Source organism: Lissotriton helveticus, chromosome 3_1, assembly GCF_964261635.1.
Source record: "Lissotriton helveticus chromosome 3_1, aLisHel1.1, whole genome shotgun sequence".
In the NCBI taxonomy this organism is placed as follows: Eukaryota; Metazoa; Chordata; class Amphibia; order Caudata; family Salamandridae; genus Lissotriton; species Lissotriton helveticus.
The window spans coordinates 1134227702-1134251424 of NC_136061.1; the positions used below are offsets into that span (position 1 = coordinate 1134227702).

Below are 23723 nucleotides of genomic sequence, written 5' to 3' on the forward strand. Positions count from 1 at the left end.
TGCCCTCCCTGCTCTGCCCTCCCTGCTCTGCCCTCCCTGCTCTGCCCTCCCTGCTCTGCCCTCCCTGCTCTGCCCTCCCTGCTCTGCCCTCCCTGCTCTGCCCTCCCTGCTCTGCCCTCCCTGCTCTGCCCTCCCTGCTCTGCCCTCCCTGCTCTGCCCTCCCTGCTCTGCCCTCCCTGCTCTGCCCTCCCTGCTCTGCCCTCCCTGCTCTGCCCTCCCTGCCCTCCCTGCTCTGCCCTCTCTGCCCTCCCTGCTCTGCCCTCCCTGCTCTGCCCTCCCTGCTCTGCCCTCCCTGCTCTGCCCTCCCTACTCTGCCCTCCCTACTCTACACTTTGCCCTCACTACTCTGCCCTCCCTACTCTACACTTTGCCCTCACTACTCTGCCCTCCCTACTCTGCCCTCACTACTGTGTGTGTGTGAAATACGTACGTAAAAATCAACTCAAGGTGATGGCAAATAAAACACGCCGCAATCTACATAGGTGTTTTTGTTTATTGCGAAAATCTCTGTTAAACTCTAACATATTGAAGGGAGGAGAAAACAGCTACGGAAATCACTCCTTGCAGAGAAGAGGCAAATGTCCGTGCAACAACAGAAATATCTTTTCAGAAATCTTGAAAGACTGCGCACTTTTATTTTAGAACACACGCGGATTGGCGAGGCAAGGGTGCTTGTATGCGAGGTATCTTAAAAATACTGTGACTGCCCTTGAAGCTACAGGAAACTTCTTTCCATTATCTCCGCCGTGAACGCGGCACTCTGACAGCTCCTAATTAAAATGAATGGACTGCCTTGCGCGAAAGGTACATATTACACGCGCGCATGATACATGCAATGCAATGGTGAACGCGCTCCCACCATCTGTATTGCATTACACGGGCACTCTGACAGCTCCTAATTAAGAATAAGTCTGCCGTGCACGTAACCACAGACAATATGCCATGAAACTGAAATAAATGACGGACGAAAAGTAAATATAGCCTATCACGTCAAGGCTACTAAATAGACAGCACAGCGAAGACGAATCACTAGGCAGATGCCATAAAAAACGCGGCCCGCACTAAGGAATGTGGCAGCCCGGACCCCTTTCAGAATTCTTTTTTTTTTTCTAATACATAAGAGCTCGGAAGCTCCGCCCCACTTCGTGGTGACGTAGGCCCGAGCCCTAAAAAGGAGACTTTTCTACACCCTCGAAGGCACAGGGGTTTTAAAGGCAACAAAGTGGCAGATTTGCTAAAGCTGCACTCTGCAAAAAGTTACATTAATTGTGACTTGAGATACAAGTTTAGCTTAATGTAACAAGTTGTTTGATAACTTGGAGTGTCCAGTTTTGTCGCACCATTCAGGAGTCATCACAGCTGAGGGCTCAATGTGTGACTTTGTTCTCTCTCCAGTTGGGTTGGCCAAGCCTTTCCACAGTAAAAGCAGTTGTTTTGCCTGCTTTGTTAGCAGATGTAGGGCACGTGTCCTGCCTGTGCCAAAGGTTGCATCCTGCCCTTAGGGCTCAGTAAGCCTGCCAGAGAGGTGACATGCACTTGTCCAGGGGAAGTGGTGGCTTTGCCATTGCTCTCGATCAAAGCGGAGAGCACTACATGACTGCTCTACCAGTCTGCAGTGGTGGACTAGTGGACTTGTTTTATTTGATGCCCTCCTGGGTGGCACAACCAGTGGCCCAAGCCCTGGGGTACCCTTCTAACTTACTTGCCCTGGGTACCAACGTACCATTTACTAAGGACTTCTAGGTAAATTAGCAGTTTCCAATTGGGTACAGCCAATTTGACATACACCGTAGGGTCGGGCCACTGGCACGGAGGTCTGGTTAGCAGGCCTCGGTGCACTCTGAGTAGAAACACCAGGAGGATCATTCCAAAAAATATTGGGGGTGACTAGGCAAAAGGAGGCATTTCCTTGCAGTGTATATGACTAATAATAAAGATCCCATTCAGTAGAATTTTCGTTATAGCCAAATGCATCCCTCTTTGTTCCAGAAAGAAAGGCAAAAGGAATTCGCTTTGCTTCTACCACAATCCTTGATACCCCGGGAAAGGAACAGAGACTCAACTGCTACCTAGAGGTCATAATTAGACACTGGTAGTATGTTGTTCCTTAAAGGAGCGTCCAGATTGTGCTACATTGTCCATATTTTGTTCTCTTCCGCTGTGAAATCGCTTTCATGTCACTGTTATATTTGTAGTGACTCTGTTTCTGCATTTTAAATGTCTTTCTCCGCCAACGCGATACTGAGGACAAGGCCACACTTTTATCAAACGGTCTAGGTAGACCGCAAAGCTCACCTTTGTCTCCCTGTCCCGGCGGTCTTTCCTGCTGCACGCCAACACACCGGGGGACCACAAGCACCAGCATTCCCCCTGTGGCACCGGTCTGCGACGCCATCAACAAGCGCCAGGAGGCGCTTGAAAAGCGGAGTCGGGCCCTCGCACCGCAGGACACGTGCGGGCGCCCGCCGGGCGAACCCTGGGCCAAGGGTGGGGCCATCATTGGCCTGAAGAGGCCGGGCCGGGCCACGACTCTTGGTTCCTTGACGAAAACATTCAAACTCGTCTATTCCACGGTAACCATTGACATTTTTAACAAGTGTGTATAATTACGGGCTCTGACTTTTAGATATATGGGACTTATAAACTGCTGGTCATTGCTTAGTTGATTGTTTGGGGGGTCTCCTTGAGGCGCATGGGACGGGGGCTAACTTATTAAAAGGTATTAATCCCCCAGGACTGTATAGTTGTATTTCTATATATCTTGTTGTTCTAATTTTGGATTATACCCTCTTCCCTCATTTGTATTGAAAGAGGGGGCTTTTGCCGACTATCAGAGTTTCATTGTATAGGAATTATAGAAGAAGTTCTGCCTCTTCTTATTAGGACAGGAATCACAAGGGGTAAGAAATGGGGAAAAGAAAACTGCATACCACACCTCGCCAAAAAGTGAACAAGGCTAAAGATCCTAGTGCATCCCTTATGAATACTTGACAGGGGCGGTGGGCGCACTAGAAAAACAAATCTCCAATGTGGAGGAGGAGTTGAACAAAGAGTCTTTTGGCTCAATCGATACTAGCAAAATTAATCCTCCCTCCCAGGTACTACACGATGTGGCTTTAAAACCAACATTGCACGAGACATTTGATGATTTACAAAATGGCTGCGTACAGTTAGGGAGGGACGAGATAACTGTAATTGATTTGGAAGCAGCACCATTACCCATTCATAAAAGAGTGTGTCCAAGAAATCAGCCCTTATAGCACTACCCCCACAGATTCATCAAGTTCCGCCCACCTCAAAAAATTTAAAACCTAAGCACTGTACAACACCAGGAAAGGAGTGTATAGCCAACAACAGAGCAAAAGAACGCGTAAAAAGTATACATAAAGGTAAAAATAAAGGCCAAAATAGCAATGATACGGGTGGAATTACGAAGTCTATCTTGGACTTAACTATTTTCATCAAAGATGTTGTTGGCACCTTGGTGCATAGACTCAACTTAATTGAGTCTAGCTTGGCATCAATCTCAGGGCACCTAAAGGATATAAGCACACAACAATTTGAGCCAGGTAGGCGCAGGGGGACAGATAAAAATTACAGCCAGCCCTTACCAGACAATACCCCCAGTTATGGCAAGCAGATAAGTAGTGGGGAGAGAGTTAGTCGCTCTGGGGGATCAGGGCTTGAGATGTCAAAATCCCCAAATGTGCAAATGTCAAGGACGGCATCAGAGAGGGGCGGCATTAATGAGTCGAATAGAAAAAGTGGTAACAACTCCCTTCCTGCAGATAACTGCCTTAGACCAGATAGCAGTATGACCCTTAATCAGGCTCACAGAGCTAATCTCATTAGCTTGAACCTTCCACCTGCAGCAGCCCCATACACTTTGGTTTTGGCAAATGTTCCTCCATCTAATGAGGGAGATAGAGAAAACTTGGTAACACTGAGGAACAAATCTCTACATTTTTTAGGAGCTAAGACGGGCTTGACGGAAGATATGTTTATTTCTTTTAAAATGGTGAGACGTGTTAAGTGGGTAGGTCCCAGCACAAATACTTTTCTTTTTTTTATAAATCTTTTTATTGGTAAAAACAGTTGAATTGAGTGGTCATCACATACAGGGATTGCAGGTTGCACAAAGATATCATTGCAATTACATAATACAAGAAAATCATGGCTGGAAGAGAATTTTGTTGGATGTTATCAATGCAGGAGTCTTTTACATTGTGATTAGATCATCAACGGGTGCAATACAGGGGGGTTCACACAAATTGCCACAATACTCATTCCAGTTGGACCATATTCCTACCCACTTCCGGGGGCAACCCCGGGCCACGTAGACTGTCTTTTCCTGTATCATGCACCAGTCCATGTCCCACTTCCAGGAGCTGAGCTTTGGAGGTGTTACCCCTCCCCACAGTTGTGCTATATTCCTTTTTGCTATTGCCAATCCTAGTGTTACCCATATTTTAACTTTTGACGAAAGATATGTGGGTTCCCAAATGTTCAGAAGGCACCTCTTAACCTCTGGATGCAGTTCTACTCCCCATACCTCCCGCGTACATTCGTTCACCCGCCTCCAGTAAATTTGCAACACTGGGCACTCCCACAGTATGTGAAAGAAAGTTCCTGCCTCCCCACATCTCCTCCTACAGAGCCCATCATCACTTCGGCCCATCAATATCAGCCTGGTGTTTGAAATATATACTCGGTGGAGTACTTTCAGCTGAATCAACCTCAATTTAGCCGATATTGCTATTTCTTTGGGGGATTTTGATGCCTCTCTCCATTCTTCATCGTCTATTTCAAGTCTGTCTGCCTCCCACTTTCTCCTAAGCGCCAGCAGGGGTTCTGGGGTGTGGTTGATAGGCTGTTTGTATGTGAGGGAAATAGCCCTTTCTGGGAAGTGGCCGTCTAGCAGCCTGTCTTCGTGGGGGGAGGATTCCGGGAGCTGTGTCCCTGGTGGGATGTTCGCCCGGAGGGAATGCTTAACTTGCAGATAGCGAAAGTGCTCAGTGTGTGCCAGATCGTAAGTGTGTTAAAGCGAATGTAACCACCCCATTAGGATCCCAGTTGTGAAAGCCTTTGGTGCGGCTCAGTGTACCCAACCTTTCAGAAGCCCATAGCGGGGTAGCTAGTGTAAGTTTGTCGGCCTATCCCAGTTTTCGGTGAACAATGTGCCAGAGTTGGACCGAATGCTTTGTTGGTCCTGTGAGAGGGTATCTGTTGGGCGTACAGTAAAGTGCAGCCTCAAAGTTTCCGCCCGGGAGGAGCCATCTGTCCATCCCATAGCTGGGGTCATTTTTGTCACAGTAAGTGTCCTAATTCATGGCAGAGAGATGCGCCGCCGCAGTAGTATTTCCGGATGTCTGGTAGGGCTATACCTCCATTGTACCATCCTAATGTGAGTTTCTGAAGGGATATTCGGGGCATTCCAGTCCACAGGAGGTCCCTTTGGGTGACCTCGATGGATGCAAAATACTTTTGCGGGACAAGGTACGGGTAATTTTGGAGGGCATAGAGAAACCGTGGCAGCGCCATCTTTTTGAAAAGCGCGGCACGACCCAGTAGGGACAGCGGGAGTTTCTTCCAAGTGATGGTGTCTCTTTGCAGCCGCTGCAAGGGCGGGAGGAGATTCTGCTCGTATCTTATGACCTTCTCCGTGGAGATAAAGATTCCAAGATACGTGAATCCTTTTGTGGCCACCTTGATTGGGCAATTGCGCAGGATTACTGGGGGGGGGGGGGTAGGGAGCAAAACATTTTGAAAAATGGTTGGGTTGATACTCACTGTACAGCATATTCCCAGTTAAAAGCTGCCTTACATAGATCGGTGAAGGATTACGAGGAAATTAGGGGGCTCAGGAATGCTTACAATCTAGCTAGAAATAAGCGTAAGAAGGAAATTAAGGGTCAGGCCTGGACTAACCTGTATGAAGCATCCGTACGGCGGGATTCCTCCCTCTCCTGGTAGGCAGTAAAGGCACCCTTTTTCTCGATTAGTTAGGAAGCAAGGATTGACGTGGCAAAAAGTGAAGATTCCTGGGTTGATTTATTTTCTTCGGTTGTTGGTACTGGGTGTAATAAAACGGAACCAGTAAGTGAACAAGCAGCATCGGGCGAGTATACACATTTTTCACCGATCAATATTCACTTCACGCATGAGGAAGTACTATTGGCCATAAAAGAGAGCAAAGGAGGTAAGGCACCGGGCCCGGATGGGACTCCGATCGATCTGTATAAACACACGATTGAGCGTTGGTCCCTATTATTAACATGAGTCCTTGAGGCCAGCTGTGCCAAGGATTTTGTTAAATCCTCGTCGTAGTCCATAATTATCATTTTTAAAAAAGGGGACAGGGAAAATCCTGCTTGTTACCGACTCATTTCCTTGCCAGACTCTCTTAGGAAAATTGCAGGAAGGGTTATCCTGAATAGACTGCAACAGTGGGCTGGTAGATAACAAGGTCCTAAGCCCGGTTCAATGTGGCTTTAGGGAGGGGTACTGTCAAGCAGGTTTAAAATGTTTCCATTTTACATGGGAAATATACCCAGGCAAAGAGAGGCAATTTATTTGCGGTATTTGTAGACCTTACCACTGCGTAGATCATTATTGACTATGGCAGATTTTAGAGGGACTAAAGGTAGAGCAATCACTCGTGTCATTTCTGAGACAATTATATGCAGGACTCACTGCGAAGGTGAGGTATGGATTAAAGGGGGAATGTACATACCCTTTCCACGTGAGGAGGGGTGTGAGACAAGGCTGCGTTCTTTCCCCATTCCTTTTCACTTTATACACTAACGAATTTGAGGAGGCACTGGTGGCCAGTGTGAGAGATTCCCCGCAAGTTAATAATAATCAGATTGTCTCTCTTTTTTATGCAGATGATGCGGTTTTAATGGCCAGAACCCAGCTTGGTCTTACATTGACTTCATGGATAATAGGGGTTTGAAGCTCAATGTTAAGAAAACATTTGTCATGCCTTGTGGAAAGGGTAAGAGTAGATCTTGTACCCTTGTAGCTGGGAAAGATAAAATTGAACCGACAAAAACTTTCTCCTATCTTGGCATCTTATTGGAGGATTCAGGTTCTTGGGGTCCAGCTATAAAGAATAACGCCCTCTTATTTAAGAGGTCTACGGCGGCAGTAATGATCTGATCTAATAAGATGGGTAAGAGGCCGCCGGAGATTTTATTGAAAATGTACCAGGCTAAGTGCACAAGTATAGCCATATATGGAGCAGGGGTATGGGGGTTTTATGACGTTTCACCCATACAAGCGGTAGAGAATGCTTTTTTAAGATTTATTCTAGCTATTCCCCAAAGAGCATCTGTTTTTAATTGTCATAGCGAACTAGGGGTTCGCTATATCACTGATGTTATTAAAATGCAACCCATGCTATTATGGCATAGGGCCTGGACCTCACCCAATTTAGGATTAAACCAAGATATAATTAAAGATTAAAGACCGTAGGGTCTGTAATTGTAATGCAGAATGTGGAAGGAGGGAGCTGGGGGCTGCTTTAGGAGAATAAGGCAGGGGGTGTTAGGGTATTTCACCCCCTAGTAAATGCATTTACAGAACAAAATAGTTAGGTACAGGTGCTTTCAGTCGGGTATTGCGATACAAGAGGCAAGGCAGACCAGAGCAAGGGGAAGGAGCTGTGAGCACGGTGGCGGACGGTGGAACACGGTGGTTCCAGACGCAGCTAATGGCTGCCTGATTCCGTCGGATCGGAGAAAAGAACAACGATCCTGAGGAGTATGCGAGCGAGGGAGGACAACAAATGTAAAATTTGAACTTCACAAAACCTGCTGCCAAGGTGGGCACCATCGCGACGACCTCCGGTGTCCGAGAAAAGGAGGACATTTGCGGAGGCTCCTCAGAAAAAAGGAGATGCAGACAAAAATGGCGGCCCAACACCATCAGAGCTGAAACCGAAGTGAAAATGCAGCTGTGAACCGAAAAGCACCGCCAGACAAAGAGCACACTATATAGCTGATCGGCGCTGCTTACACCCGTCGCGGCCCGGTCCTGCGCTTCAGACGCTGCCCATTCCAGGGTCGGTGTGCTTCACCACATAGTGCTGCTCTGCCTCCATTGCGGATATTCCCGGCACCGTAATAACACTGAGCTGTGCGGCTAGCTTCCCGGCGCAGCAATTAATTGAGCCTGAGGACGCGGTTGCTGTGGGTGCGGCTAAGGACTTTCCCTCCCCTGGGGCCCTCGCTGTTGGTGAGTGTGGCGCTGCTGTTCCCCCGTCTCAGGATCGTCGCCCATCTGTGCACTCTTACTCCATTTTGGATGACTGCTCGAATTCCCTCCCTCAACACTGGGGTCTGTGACCTGCAACTAAATTCCTGTTGGCTTGATCCCTGACGAAGGGTCCATGTGTGGTGGTGCGGGGGGCTCGGGGGAGCTGCGTACTGATTTGTGGGCTTCGGAAAAAAGTGAGGGGGGCCCCCGCTCATGCCTCAACCCTCCCTACTCCTTTAAGGTGACCACCAGTATCATATGAGGCAGCATCTTGCATCTGTTTTCAGTTGGGCAGCGTTGTGCAGTATACCAGAGTGGAGGAAGTTTTTATCAAAGGGTTACAAGACTGTAGCCTGACACCGGCATACCTCGCCGCTTAAGATGTAGTCACCGCTGGATACGGCGAACCGGTAAGCCCTGTGAATGTCCTTGAAAGGATAAGCGGTTTACCGTGAACGACAGTTTGAGCGAGGTGAGAGAGGGGCCACGCCAAGAGTCACAGTTAACGGAAGGGGGAGAGGGAGAACCCTCCCCCCCCCCCCCCAGTATCACACCACAAGGGCAAGAATTGGCACAAGGGGACACCCAACTCGCAACTCCACAACGCTTCATCGCCGTCACACAGTGCGAGTTAACAAGCGCACCTGCATGTGCTGTGAGCTCCGGGGGAGAGAAACGGAGTGGAGGGGAGGGTCCTACCTCCTCGGGAGCCATCATGGGACGGAAAACACAAGGACTTAAAGGGCCCGCACACCGCCGCTGCTAAACGGGTCAGTGAGAGGGAAAATCGGGTGTGCAGGCAGGGGACCTCCAAGGGGAACCACCGTATCCTCCCGCACCAGAACGATCACGGTCCCCCTTACTGAGCAAAGGGGGGCGCCTAGAGAAGACATGAACAACAATAAAGGGGAAAGGAGAAGCTCACTGACCCACCCCGTTTTATAACTTAAGCCTATCAACCAGGATACCCAGCACGCCGACACAGTGACACAACACCACCACAACACCACGGAGAACCACAAAGCTGCCAAAAAGCCGTAGGAGAAGCCCACCGAGACCGCCGGAGAGGTGCAGGGCCAACCCCAACGCTAGTCAACAAAGACAATAGAGCACATCCACACTCGAAATTACTCTGGGGAAAAGTAATCCAGGTACCCTACCCTCAGTCACACACGAGACACCAAAACGGCCGAAAGGGAAATGCGGACCCAACTAAAGAAGAGCAAGAACGAACCAGGGCCTGCTGACTCGCCGAGCTATGGGGGAGATTGACTTTGGGCTCCCTCCTTTGACTTTCACCTACCCAGCCGGACTTCGGGCTAACGCGCCCGCGTCTCTCCTGACCTTACCTTCCCCCTCCCCCTTCCCCAACCCTCCCCCCTCTCCGCTCCTACTCTTTCCAGCTTCTGTCCTCTGCCCTCACATGCCCTTGCCCTTTGTCCCCACCCTGTTTTTTTGTGAACCTCTTCCCTCGCCACTTGAGACTGATCTATTTTGTCTGATGCCCGATGGAGCTACCTGGTTTAGCTATAGGGTAGATGGGCCGTGGATTCCCTCCTTGGTCATCACCTACCCAGTTGGTCTTTAGACAGACTTCCTTTCGTCTCTACGGTTGTCTCTTCCCTTATCCTCACTCTCTCTCCTCCTCTACCCCCACTACTTTCTCTCTCCTTTCTCTCCTCCCCTAATGTATTGCTGACTGTTTGATATGTTTACTTGTTGATCTTCTTCTGGTATATTGTTGAACTACATTGTTGCACTTCCTTTTGTCTCTCCTGTCGTCTCCTCCCGCATCCTCCCTCTATTTATGTCTCTCCTTCCCTCCTCTCTCAATGTATTGAGACCGAACTATTTTGTCTGATGCCCGATGGAGCTACTTGGTTTAGCTATAGGGGAGATGGGCCGTGGATTCCCTCCTTGGTCGTCACCTACCCAGTCGGTCTTTAGGCAGACTTCTTTTCGTCTCTCCTTATTGGCTCTTCCATAGTTCCTATCCTCTCCCCTGAATCTCTCCCCTTGCCTGCTAATCTGCCTACCCCCCTGTCCTTTGTGCCCTTTGACTAAGCACTCCTTCTCCCCTTGTTGGGGAAAGATCCAATATGTATACTCTGGAGTCTCAGCGAACCCTCTCAATGAGTCCACCATGCCAAGGGAGCCACTCACACTTGAGGTATGGTATGGCACCCCTTGCCAAAGCACTCCCTCTCCCCTTTTTGGGGAAGGATCCAGTATGTAGGCCTTGGAGTCTCAGAGACCCCTCTGAGAGAGTCCACTGTGTAAAGGGTGCCTCTCGCAATAGAGATAGGGAAGGGATACCACTTCCCCTGGGATCACAGCTTACTGGACTTTGGACGTTGCCTTGACTTGTCTACCGGTTTGTGTCCCCGTCACCCTTCCCCTCCTCTCCCTATGCTGTCTCTCACCCTCCCCTCCTCTTTCCCGCCTTCATTATCAGTCTACTGCTTCAGAAAAACCACTACCCACCACCACCCTCAACAGGTTCCTCACAGGAATTGGCGCAAGATCACCGCGGACCAGCTCACCACCTCCCTCAGCCAGCGCCCACCCGCCAACACAACGGACCCCAACGAAGCAGCCCGCAACTTCACACAGTGGCTGACCGCCTGCGCCGACGACCTCGCGCCACTAAAGAACCCTCCCAGCAGACCCAGAAGCAAGAAGGCATCCTGGTTCACCGACGAACTCAAGGACTCCAAGAAAACCTGCCGCACCCTCGAGAAAGCCTGGCTCCTCGACCGGACCACCGACAACATGATCGCCCTCAAACACGCTACCCGCAAGCACCACCAGCTCATCCGCACCACCAAGAAGAAATCACTGAAGGAACGACTGGACAACAACGCCCACGACAGCAAAGAGCTCTTCACCATCGTCAAGGAGTTCTCCAACCCCAGCAACGGCACCAACGACATCACTCCGTCACAAGACCTCTGCAACTCCCTCGCCTCGTTCTTCCACCGCAAGATCGCCGACATCCACAACAGCTTCGGCGCACCACCCACGCATCCAACCGTCGAACCAACGCCCCCCACCGCCACCCTCCGCACCTGGACCACGGTGACCACCGAAGACACAGCCCGCACGACGAACACCATCCACTCCGGATCACCGACCGACCCCTGCCCACATCACGTCTTCAACAAGGCCGACTCCACCATCGCACCCCAACTCCGGAACATCATCAACACCTCATTCAACACCGCCACCTTCCCGGAGAGCTGGAAGCATGCCGAGCTCCGCGCCCTCCTGAAGAAACCTACAGCGGACCCCACCGACCTCAAGAACTTCCGCCCCATCTCGCTCCTCCCTTTTCCTGCTAAAGTCATCGAGAAGACCGTCAACAGACAGCTGACCGCCTTCCTCGAGACAAACGGATCTCTCGTCCCCTCGCAATCCGGATTCAGAGCCAACCACAGCACCGAGACCGCCCTCATCGCAGCCACCGATGACATCCGGACCCTGCTCGACAAAGGGGAAACAGTGGCCCTCATCCTCCTGGACCTCTCCGTGGCGTTCGACACTGTCTGCCACCGCACCCTAGTCCAGCGCCTCAGCAGCATCGGTATCCAAGAGAAGGCACTGGAGTGGATCATCTCGTTCCTCGCCGGAAGAACACAAAGAGTCCGCCTCCCCCCGTTTCGCTCCGAGGCCACCGAAGTCATCTGCGGCGTCCCGCAAGGATCTTCACTCAGCCCCACTCTCTTCAACGTCTACATGAGACCGCTTGCAGCCATCGCACGCCAGCACAACCTCAACATCATCTCTTACGCCTACGACACACAGCTGATCCTCTCCCTCACCAGAGACCCCGACACCGCCAGAACCTGCCTACACGAAGGGATGAAATACGTCACCGAGTGGATGAAGGACAGCCGCCTGAAACTGAACTTGGACAAGACGGAAGTCCTCATCCTGGGATCTTCGCCCTCCGCCTGGGACGACTCCTGGTAAAGTAAAGTCCACATTTGTAAAGCGCACAATCACCCGTAAGGGTCTCTAGGCGCTGGGGGCCGTCGGGAAGATTAAGCGAGCTATTGCCCAGAGTCACATGGTGCTGGGCTAACCTGCCGCCGGAGCCGGGGATCGAACCGTGGTCCCCAGATTCCAGCGTCAGTCGCCCTGGTCGCGGCGCCACACCTCTGGCCCCCAGCCCTGGGCACCGCACCCAAGCCAACCGACCACGCATGCAACCTGGGCTTCATCCTGGACTCCTCCCTCTCGATGACCAGACAAGTCAACGCCGTCTCCTCATCGTGTTTCAACACCCTGCGTATGCTTAGCAAAATCTTCCGCTGGATCCCAACCGAGACCAGGAAGACGGTCACCCATGCACTCGTCACCAGCCGACTGGACTACGGAAACGCCCTCTACGCCGGCACCACAGCCAAGCTACAGAAAAGACTCCAGCACATCCAGAACGCCTCCGCCCGACTCATCCTGGATGTCCCCCGACGCAGCCACATCTCCAGCCACCTGAGGAACCTGCACTGGCTCCCCGTCGACAAGAGGATCACGTTCCGGCTCCTCACCTACGCACACAAGTCTCTCCACGACCTGGGCCCCAAGTACCTCAACGACCGCCTGACCTACACGCCCACCCGCCAGCTACGGTCCACCAGCCTCGCCCTCGCAGCCGTACCACGCATCCGAAGAGCAACCGCCGGAGGAAGGTCCTTCTCTTACCTGGCTGCCAAGACGTGGAACTCCCTCCCCACCCACCTTCGGCTGACCCAGGACCATCTCGCCTTCAGGAAACAACTCAAGACCTGGCTATTCGAGCAGTAGCATACCCCCTCTCCCAAGCGCCTTGAGACCCTCCCGGGTGAGTAGTGCGCTATACAAATGGTTGATTGATTGATTGATTGATTGATTGATACTTCCCCTACTCCAACCCCCCTCCCCTGAATCTCTCACCTTGCATTCTTTTCCCCTTACGTATTTGTGCTTATTGTTTATCTCGACCTTACAAGTAACTATGTTGCCATGCTCTAAGAACTGTGTAACCTTTGTAACGATGTAACCTGTAACTATGATCCGATGCTCATGTAAAGCGCTCTGATACCTCCGGGTCTAGCCAGCGCTATATAAAACTTTTAAAATAAATAAATTAACATAAATAAAATAAGAGTCCATGGGTTTGGATCAGGCTAGAAATATTCCATGGTTGAACTACATCTGTAAGCTATCCAAAGATCTGGGCAGGCCTGAATTTTATGGCAACCCCGATTCCTTACTCTCCATATCTAGAAAAGATCTCAAAGCATTGTCTGAATCACTTTGAGTCGTTAAGAATGGGGCTGGAGTTTAATTTAAAAAAAACTGATTCAGCATCAACTTACCCTGGTCTCTACCTCCAATCAACCCTATTTAGTGTGGTGTTTAGGGGGATATGATAGATATATTCTGACCAAGTTTAGGTTTGATTGTTTTTTTCGCCTGGTTTCGTTCCCTAATATTACCGACTGGTCCAGACAGTTGAGTAAATGTCCATGTGATAATTTATCAAATCAATGCACTTTACACGTGATCTTTTTCTGTAAATTTTATGCAACTGTACGGGCCAGATGGATTGTACCTCTTCTAAAGCGGGGTACCTTGCGGCAATGCCGTCCGGCCCTTTTATTTTTACAATTACTGAAAAACGTGTACTGTGTAGGAATCGTGACTTGTTTTTTAAAGAGCATTTTGAGGAAAAGAAAATGTATAACTTGTTTTTATCGTACTAATGTTTGTATATTTCTAATGAATTGTTGCTTTTATGATTTAATCAATTTGTATAATCGAATAAAGCATTTTCTAAGAAAAATGGCTTTCTTTTTATTTTATTATGCGAAATTGTGGCCAATATAGCTTTCCTATTCCATTAAAATTATTTAGATTTAAAAATTAGCCTTTCCAAAGAAAAGCATATTATATGTGTTAACTTTTATGAAATCTCGCATGTGGGTGGCACACTCCAGTGCTTAGGTTGTTAGCACTGTGTAAGGGTGCTTCAATTGTTTTGAATCACCAAGTTGAATTTTGTAGCAAGCTTGTTGCAAGTTATATTTTACCACTTTATTTTTCTCGATCAGTATTCCAAAGTGCGATTAGTAGAATCTCTTTACAGTATGAAAATAAACTGATGATGTATTCTAAAGGTATTTGCGAGTCTCAATTCATGTAAATGTTTTTCAATTTCTCTACAGTGCTTTAGCCAAATTGAGTGAAAAAAAGCAAGCATTCAATGCCTACAAAGTCCAGACAGAGAAAGAAGAAAAAGAGGAAGCAAGGTCCAAATACAAAGAAGCGAAAGAAAACTTTCAGCGATTCCTTGAAAACCATGAAAGGATGACGTCTACAACAAAATACAAGTGAGTGCTTTGGAATTGTAATCAGTTTTGCAGCGTGAATCTTTCTGGATTCACTATGCTGTGCATTATTCCGCGGTCTTGTGGTTGGGTCCGGATTCGTAGTCTTTTCTTTGTTTTTTTTTTTTTTTTTCTTAGCCCAGGTGGGCGTCGGCGTCGGCGTCACACCCCCTTGGGTGTATTTCCGGTGACGTCGGCATGCTTCCTGCGGAAGCTCCCACTCTTGGGCGCCATCTTCAGATTCTTTTTTTCCGCGGTCGGGTCTGGATCGTTCCCGTTTGGGCTCCAGACATTTTTGGAGAAAGAAGAAGGAAAATACAGAAAAGACGAGGAGAAGTCACCTGAAGACTCCAGGGGACTTCACCGACGAAAAACAAGCAAGGATAAGGCGTTTTCCATCGAGATCTTCGACGACCGTCGACGAACACGCGACCAGAGAGGCCCTGGACGCTAGAGGATGGACAACACGCCGTTCAAGTTCTGCCGTAACTGCCACCACAAGTACGCGCAGAAGGACCAGCACCCGGTATGCAACCTTTGCCTACCGGTGGACCACGAGAGCGGAGACTGCAACGCCTGTTCCGCCTTCACCCCGAAGACCCTTCGTGTGAGAGAGAGGCAGAGGGTAGCACACGCCGCCCTGCAGGGGAAGGCCCCGACTCCGTCACTCTACGAGCTGGGGATGTCCTCCGAGGAAGAAGACAACGCTGCCGCCGAAGACGACAGCTACACGGTCGTAGAGACCGATTACACGAAGACTTCTGACAAGGTAGGAGACTCTTCGGCCCCCAAGAACCCGAGAGACTCTGAGTCTAGAAAAATCGAGGGCAAGACCCCGAAAGCGCCGACGCCAAAAAAGGCGGCGTCCGCGACTACTCCCAGGCCCAGCGGATCCTCCGAGAAGGAGTCCCCGGCGCCGAGAGCTGCTGATCAGCAGAAAACGTCGAAAATCGTCCCCGAAAAGGATCGATCGACGAGGGAGAAAGACCCGAAACTGACGACGATGACCAGAGACCCGAAATCCGGTTCGACGTCGAAAACTTCGACTCCGAGAGGCACGGCGACGAGCCATCCGTCGAAGAGAGCGGCCGACCCATCCGACGCGGAACACGCGGCCGAGATGGAAAAGAAAAGAAGGCGCCTCGAGGCAGAAATGGAGAACATCATGCAGCGGAAGAAAGATTTCGACGCAAAGATGAAAGCCATCACGATCCCTCACAAGACCAAGCCACCAGTGATGGAGGTGGTCGAGGAGGAAGAAGAGATCGCCGAAGTCACCGAGCAAGACCAGGACGTCGAGGTGCTCGACGACCAGGAGGAGTACGAGAATCCCTACGAAGGTTACAGCTATGGGGAGGAAGATGAGGGCAGGACAGACACTGAGTCGGCACCCTCTGACCTTCAGGAGGTAGATTACATCGATGTCGACACCGACAGCCCGGAGGAGGTGGTCGACACCTACCCCTCGAGGCCCTCGCCGCCGGACGACATCGGGGCCTACAACTCGGTGATACAATCTGCCGCAGCAGCTTTCAAGCTCAAGCTCGACGAAGAGAAGCAGAAAGCAGACTTCCTTCTGGAAACATTACTCCCAACACAAACGAGGAGCCAGTTCCTTCCAATGCTCGAGAGCGTCTTGGCTCAGGGGAAGGAAGCTTTCAGGGAGCCCGCAACATGCAAGGCAGTAACTCCCAGAACTGAGAAGAAGTACAAGCATGCCACAAAGGACCCGGCCTACATTCAGGGCACGGTCTCCGCAGACTCCATTATCACGGCCACAGCAAGGAGGAGGGCTAACGTACCCACTACCTCGGGCCCACCACCGGATAAGGAGAGCAAAAGGATGGATCTGGTGGGCAGAAGGATCGAACGGAATGCCGCGACCCACTGGCGCATGGCTAATTCCAACGCCCTGATAAACAGGCACATGTACCAAATCATGGAGGGACTGGGGCAGTTGGTGAAGGACTTGCCCCAGGATGCCAGGCAAAAAGCCGAAAAGCTGATTGAAGAGGGGAAGAATGCGGCAAATTCTTGCCTTAAGACGGCCCTGGATGGGGCAGACACCGCCAGCAGGCTCATGATGATGGGCGTCACGGAAAGGAGGCACGCCTGGCTCAGGATATCCGGTTTCAAACCGGAGGTGCAACACAGCATCCTGAACACACCGTTCAACGGCAGCACGCTTTTCGGACCAACAGTTGATGAACAACTCAGCCAACTGAAGAAAGATAACGAAACAGCAAGATCCATGGGGGCATTGCAGTTCAGAGGGAACAAGAGGGGCACCCCGTCACGGAGGCCCGGCGGGAGAGGCGGAAACCAGCCAGGTACATCACACCAGGCTTTCCAGCAAACGCACCAGGCAGACTCGCAGACTCAGCAGGGTCATCAGAAGCAGCCCTGGCAGTACCAACAAAGAGGCCAGTCCTTTCGAGGGAGAAATGGACGGGGGCAAAATAGAAGAGGGGGCCAGCAGCCCACCTCCAAGTGACTTCAAAAAAATCCGTGTGCCCGCCCACAAAAAAGAACCCAGGGGGCAGCACGTACAGATGGGTCAAGACAAACTAGACACCTACGACCACAGGACACCAGTGGGAGGAAGATTAAGATACCACCTCCAGGAGTGGAGAGAAATCACATCAGACAAATGGATCCTCAACATTATCCAATTCGGATACTGCATAGAGTTGGAGGGGAGGCCAACAAGCAAAAAACCAAAAAGGAAACCACTAGCAGGCAAACAGCTACAGTGCCTTCAGGAAGAAGCAAAAGAACTCCTGCAGAAGCAGGCCATAGAACGGGTACCCTTCGAGGAAAGAAACACAGGAGTATACTCAACGTACTTCCTGGTACCAAAAGTAGACGAGACAATGAGACCCATTCTCGATTTAAGATTCATGAACAAATTCATAAGAACGCAGAAATTCAAAATGACCTCCCTGCAAGAGGTGCTCCCACAATTGCAGATCGGGGACTTCATGGTCACTATAGACCTCAAAGACGCATACCTGCACATCCCAATGAACAGAAAGCACAAACACATGCTCAGGTTCACCGTCGGAGAAAGCCACTACCAGTTCACGACACTGGCCTTCGGTCTAAAATCGGCACCAAGAGTGTTCACAAAGTGCCTCGCAGCAGTCGCAGCGCACCTAAGAAGGCAAGGGATACACGTATACCCTTACCTGGACGACTGGCTGGTGAAAGCAAACTCATACCAGAAATGCAAGCTGCACGCACATACAGTGACCAGCACGCTCATAAACCTGGGGTTCTCCATCCATTGGAAGAAATCATCAATGGAGCCAGAACAAGTGAAGATCTTCCTGGGAGCACAGATCAACACCTTACAGGGCAAGGTGTTCCCCAGCGAGAAGAGGGCGAGGGCGCTGGTGAAGGAAACTCGCCTCTACCGGAAGGGACAAGCTCGGACAGTGAGGACTGCGAGCAAGATCATGGGGATGATGGCATCATGCATCCACCTGGTACCGAATGTACGACTCCACATGAGACCCATTCAAGAATGGCTACAGGAGCAATGGTCACAAGCTACAGGCAGTTGGGAGGATCTAGTGGTTGTAACGCACGAAGTGCAGAAGGAGATGACATGGTGGACCATGGAGAACATAGCAAGGGGAAAGCCTCTAACGCCCCCAACGCCAACAGTGACCATCACCACAGACGCATCCCTGAAGGGATGGGGCGCTCACATGGAGGAGCTCAAGGTGAGAGGACTGTGGACACCGACGGATGCCACAAAACACATCAATTACTTAGAGTTGAAGACAATCTTCCTTGCACTGAAAGCCTTCCAGACAAGACTGTACAATCACAAGGTGTTGATACAAACAGACAATACCACTGCGATGTTCTACATCAACAAGCAGGGGGGCACCCAGTCAGCCCCGCTTTCAACGCTAGCACAGGAGATATGGAGGTGGGCAATCCCTCTCAAGATAGACCTGCTGGCCATACACCTGCCAGGGAAGGACAACATACAAGCAGATTGGCTCAGCAGGCAGACTTCAGCATCCCACGAGTGGGAGCTCAATGCTCAGGAGACAAGGCACCTATTCGACAGATGGGGAACTCCATCGGTGGACCTGTTTGCCACACGCCAGAATGCAAAATGCCGAAACTTCGCATCCAGGCAGCCCGAGGAGGGGTCACTGGGGAATGCCCTATGGATAGATTGGTCAGGGACATTTGCCTACGCCTTTCCCCCGATACCACTGATGCACAGAGTACTGAGCAAGTGCAGAGCGAGCAACATGACACTGATACTGGTCGCACCACAGTGGGCGAGGCAGACATGGTACTCGCAGATCATGGAGATGACACAGTGTGCACCCCACAGATTCAGCAGGAGGAAAGACTTACTCTCCATGCAGAACGGAGAGGTGCTGCACCCAGAGCCAGAGAGCATGAGCCTAGTAGCGTGGCTCCTGAGGACATAGAGTTCGCACATTTAAGGTTGCCAGAAAGTACACTGAAGGTCCTGCGGGAGGCAAGAAGGCCTAGCACTCGGAAGTGCTATGGGGCGAAATGGAAGAGGTTCACAATATGGTGTAGACAAGAAAGGCTTCACAATAAAATGAAGAGGGACTCCACAGTGCTAAAGTACCTGACGCACTTGCTAGAGAAGAACCTTAGCTCATCCTCCTTGAGGGTTCACTTAGCAGCAATAGTCGCCTACACAAGAGGTGAAACGTGCAGGAGTTTCTTCACATCACAGGTGGTGAAGAGATTCCTAGAAGGGGCGAAAAGGATCGCACCGCCCAAGCGGGTGCCGCCACCGGCATGGAACTTGAACATAGTCCTAACGGAACTCATGAAAGAGCCCTTTGAACCGCTCCACAAGGCGTCCTTAAAGATGCTAACTATGAAAACAGCTTTCCTGGTTGCAATAACGTCCCTACGCAGAGTAAGCGAGCTTCAGGCTCTGACGCTACAAGAACCCTACATACAAATACATAATGACAGGGTTGTGATGAGGACTGACCCAAACTTCATGCCGAAGGTGGTATCTAAATTTCACATGAACCAGTCTATACAGATACCGAGTTTTTTCCAAAAACCAACAACTGCGGCAGAGCGAGCTCTGCACACCCTGGACGCCAGAAGGGCAGTCATGCACTACATCGAAAGGACGAAGGGACACAGGAAGACAAAACAGTTCTTTGTGTCATTCGCCAACAGTTACATGGGAAAAGCAGTAACCAAAAAGACCATTGCACGATGGATCGCACAGACAATCCAACTCTGCCACAAGCGGGCAGGACAAGAGCTAGCAGAGGGGACACGTGCCCACTCCACTAGGAAAAAGGGTGCTACAATAGCCTTCCTGGCTAACACACCCATACAAGACATATGCCTGGCGGCAACATGGGCTTCGGTGCACACGTTCACGAAGCACTACTGTGTGGACATACAGATGAACAAGGAAGCTCAAGTTGGACAGAAGGTGCTACAGCACATATTCAATACCCAACGCTCATCTTCCACCCAACCGCCACAGAAATGAGAAACCGCTACAAAATCTATGCACAGCATAGTGAATCCAGAAAGATTCACGCTGCAAAACGAATAGTTTTCTTACCTGTCGGTGTAGTTTTGCAGCTTGAAGATCTTTCTGGATTCACTAGCGAACCCACCCACCTCCGCCAGAAAGATGAGGCTGGAGAGAGAAGAGGTGGTTAACATAAGAAAGGATATTTAAGAAGTACAGAGCGGTAAAATACCAACTAATTAGAACATTGCCATTACTTCGGAAACGAAAGAAACACGGAAAAAAAGAACCCGAAGATGGCGCCCAAGAGTGGGAGCTTCCGCAGGAAGCATGCCGACGTCACCGGAAATACACCCAAGGGGGTGTGACGCCGACGCCCACCTGGGCTAAGAAAAAAAAAAAGAAAAAACAAAGAAAAGACTACGAATCCGGACCCAACCACAAGACCGCGGAATAATGCACAGCATAGTGAATCCAGAAAGATCTTCAAGCTGCAAAACTACACCGACAGGTAAGAAAACTATTCGTTTCTTAGCAGAGGTCAGTGGAAGATGCTGAGACAAGGAATTGTGCATTTTCAACTAGCAATTGTACACAAGTCGTTTAGTGTTGGAATTGGCCAAATTACTGGCTGCTCTGGAAAGTACTGATGCTTGTAATATTAAAATGTGACCTTAAGTAGAGTCTAAGGTTTTTAGCATTGTCAATGGGGTTGGGCAGACTGCTGAAATCGCAATACCAGTAACTTCCAAAGGTCTTAAAATTATTTTCACTTCATCGCAGAGTGGGAGAAGTGTTTTTTACATAAGTTTTATAACACTATCAACTGCTTTTGGACAAATCTTCAGCACCAGTTGGACATGGAAATAAAGCTTGTGGAAATGTTATCCTTCTGTCTTACCTACAACATCTTTCTCTTCAATGGTGAGCTCCTCCTACAGAAGGAGGGGACAGCGATGGGTACATCTTTTGCTCCCACGTCTGCAAATTTATTCATGGGGGTGTGGGAGAGGGATGTACTATCCGCCAACCATAAATCCAAGATCAAAATTAGGACCAGATTCATCGACGACCTGTTTATAATATGGGGTGGGCGAACAGAGTGAACTGGAGAACTTCATTGAATAACTGAACAGGAATTAAATGAATTTAATATTTTGCGTCCACTGTCCGCAAGAACAGTGTAATATTCTTAGATGTGTCGGTATTCATTAAGAAGAATAAAATCTGTAGCAAAATACATCGGAAACCTATTGCTTGCAACAGTATACTCCACGCTAACAGTGGGCACCCGCAACATCTAAAGTGGAGCATACCGTATGGCCAAATGTTGCGGGTAAAAAGAAATGTTTAGAAACAGATTATGTAAAACAACTGCTAGAAGAGAGGAGTGCCCGCTTCTTGGAAAGAGGATACCCACTCCGAAGTAATCAAAACTGCCAGAGCAAAAGTTAATTTGAAATCACAAGAATGTTTGCTGAATCCACAGAACAGAATGAAGACATGGAAACAACACAACTGATCATGGATTTTAATAATGAAAACAAGGAACTAAAAAGATTGTAAAAAAGAACTGGCACATAGTGTTGCTGAATGAAACACTAAAGAAAATATTACCATAATTTCCTAGCATAACATACAGGAAACAGATTCCCTAGGGGACATACTAACGCACAGTCACTTTGAGATCAAAGCTCCACCAAAAACAGCTTGGTTGACCACTCCAGGATTTTGGAGATGTCCCAAATGCAGGGCATGTGAATATGGTCAGAACACCTCAACGTTCACATTACAAAATGGGAGAACTGAACAGATCATGGACCATATTATTATTATTATTATTATTATTAAAACTTATATAGCGCACAGCTACCCTGAGGCATCCCGGCGCTATGAACAGTGCATCAACCGTGGGACCATGAAATAATAACGACTCACAGGGGAAACAGATGTGTTTTCAAACCTTTGCGAAAACGTAGGGTACAGGTCTCAGCACGAAGTTTTAAGGGGAGGGAGTTCCAGAGCGTTGCTGTGTGCACAGAAAATCGCCTCCCGCCCGTGCGTGATCTTTTTACTCTCGGGACCTGGAGCAAACACCTCTGGTCAGACCTCAGCGCTCTGTTCGCTTTGTAAGGCACTACCAAACTCCCCAAGAGAGGAGGCCCACCGCCCTGAAGAATTTTGTGAGCGATGGAAAGTGCATATAACATGTGAGTCTCAATATGTAGTTTACATATTGGAATGCCTGTGTAAAAAACTATGTTGGAAGTACAATAAACAAGTTAAAGTTAAGAATACTTCAACACCTTAGAGCCATCAAAAATAAAGATTTTACCTATCCCATTGCCAAATATTTCTCTGAACACCACTCTAGCAATGACAGTGACCTGCGATACTTTGGCATAAAAATTGTGCACCCAGGAAGCATTAATAAAATGGAGTCCAGATACATTCTAGCGATAGGAACAGAACACCTCTTTGGGCAGAACCTGGATGCGGAACTCCATATACATTTACAATGATGGCTCTTAAACCTTAACTGAACTCCTGCAAATTCAAAAGCAAGGTAAAGGGACAAGTCAAGTAATCTTTTGAGAAACCACATTTAATTATAAAGAACTATAAGAATGGAAAAAGTGAAGAAAAAAAGATTGAAAAGGGGAATAGCGGACTAAATACTTATTTATTGAATCGTGCATATTGTCACTTTCAGACTACTTAAGTACTTTACATATAGATATTTATCTATTTTTATCTACATTACATATTCAATTTTACCAGTGAGATGCTCAACTTTTAAGGTTTTTCTAAAATCATATTTTTTGAATAGTTGTAGCTCTTATGATTTTACAGTTAAAATTGAATGACATGATGGCATTAATTCTATTTATTATAAATGTTAAACTCCCAAACTGGAAGCTCTTAGATTTAACATTCATATTGCTGCTCTGGGAACATACAAAAGAATTAGAACTGACCCCATAACCATTTACATGGTTGGTTTCTCTTGAAAAATGACCCTACTTGATTAACAACTGAAAACACTTTTCTGCACATGCACCTAAATATTCCATTGGTACCTCGCTGATTGAATCATGGTTTTAAACATCTATTAATTTAAATGACCTGTTCGGCCCCCCACCAAGAAAATTTGCCCTACCGTGTCTATTTCTGAAATTATCTCGTTTGTTCCACACTTTATCTTGAAAATAATATATTTGCACTTTTCTGATGATGCTATATAACATTGCAAAAATAGAGATCACAAATGTACTTTACAATTAAGTGAAAACATGAGAAATTAATTGTTTTTACTCTATAATTGACAGCATTGTTTTGCACTAGCACCTTAATAACAAATAATGTACTTATTTGTTCGGACCAGATTGTGCTCCAAAATTGTGTACAAGAATTTTCAATGTACTTTACATTTAAATGAAAGGTTAAATTGGTGGAAAAACAAAGCCATTTAGTAAAACAGTGGGTTAGCAGTCTACAAACACACACAAGGGTAGAAACAAACAAGGGATAGTAATGAGCACCTATCACTTTAAATGGCGATCTAGACAGCCGGACTCAAT

At 48.7% G+C, this 23723-nt stretch overlaps 1 protein-coding gene across 4 annotated transcripts in view; it reads left to right on the forward strand.

Moving 5' to 3' along the window:
• Positions 1–23723, forward strand: part of PRPF40A (pre-mRNA processing factor 40A) — an 879874-nt gene that overhangs the window by 269239 nt on the left and 586912 nt on the right. For all 4 annotated transcript variants that reach the window (XM_078681728.1, XM_078681731.1, XM_078681729.1 and 1 more), the window contains exon 14: positions 14469–14633. In XM_078681728.1, coding sequence (XP_078537854.1) covers positions 14469–14633 — 165 coding nt within the window. The remainder of the gene's footprint in view (positions 1–14468; positions 14634–23723) is intronic.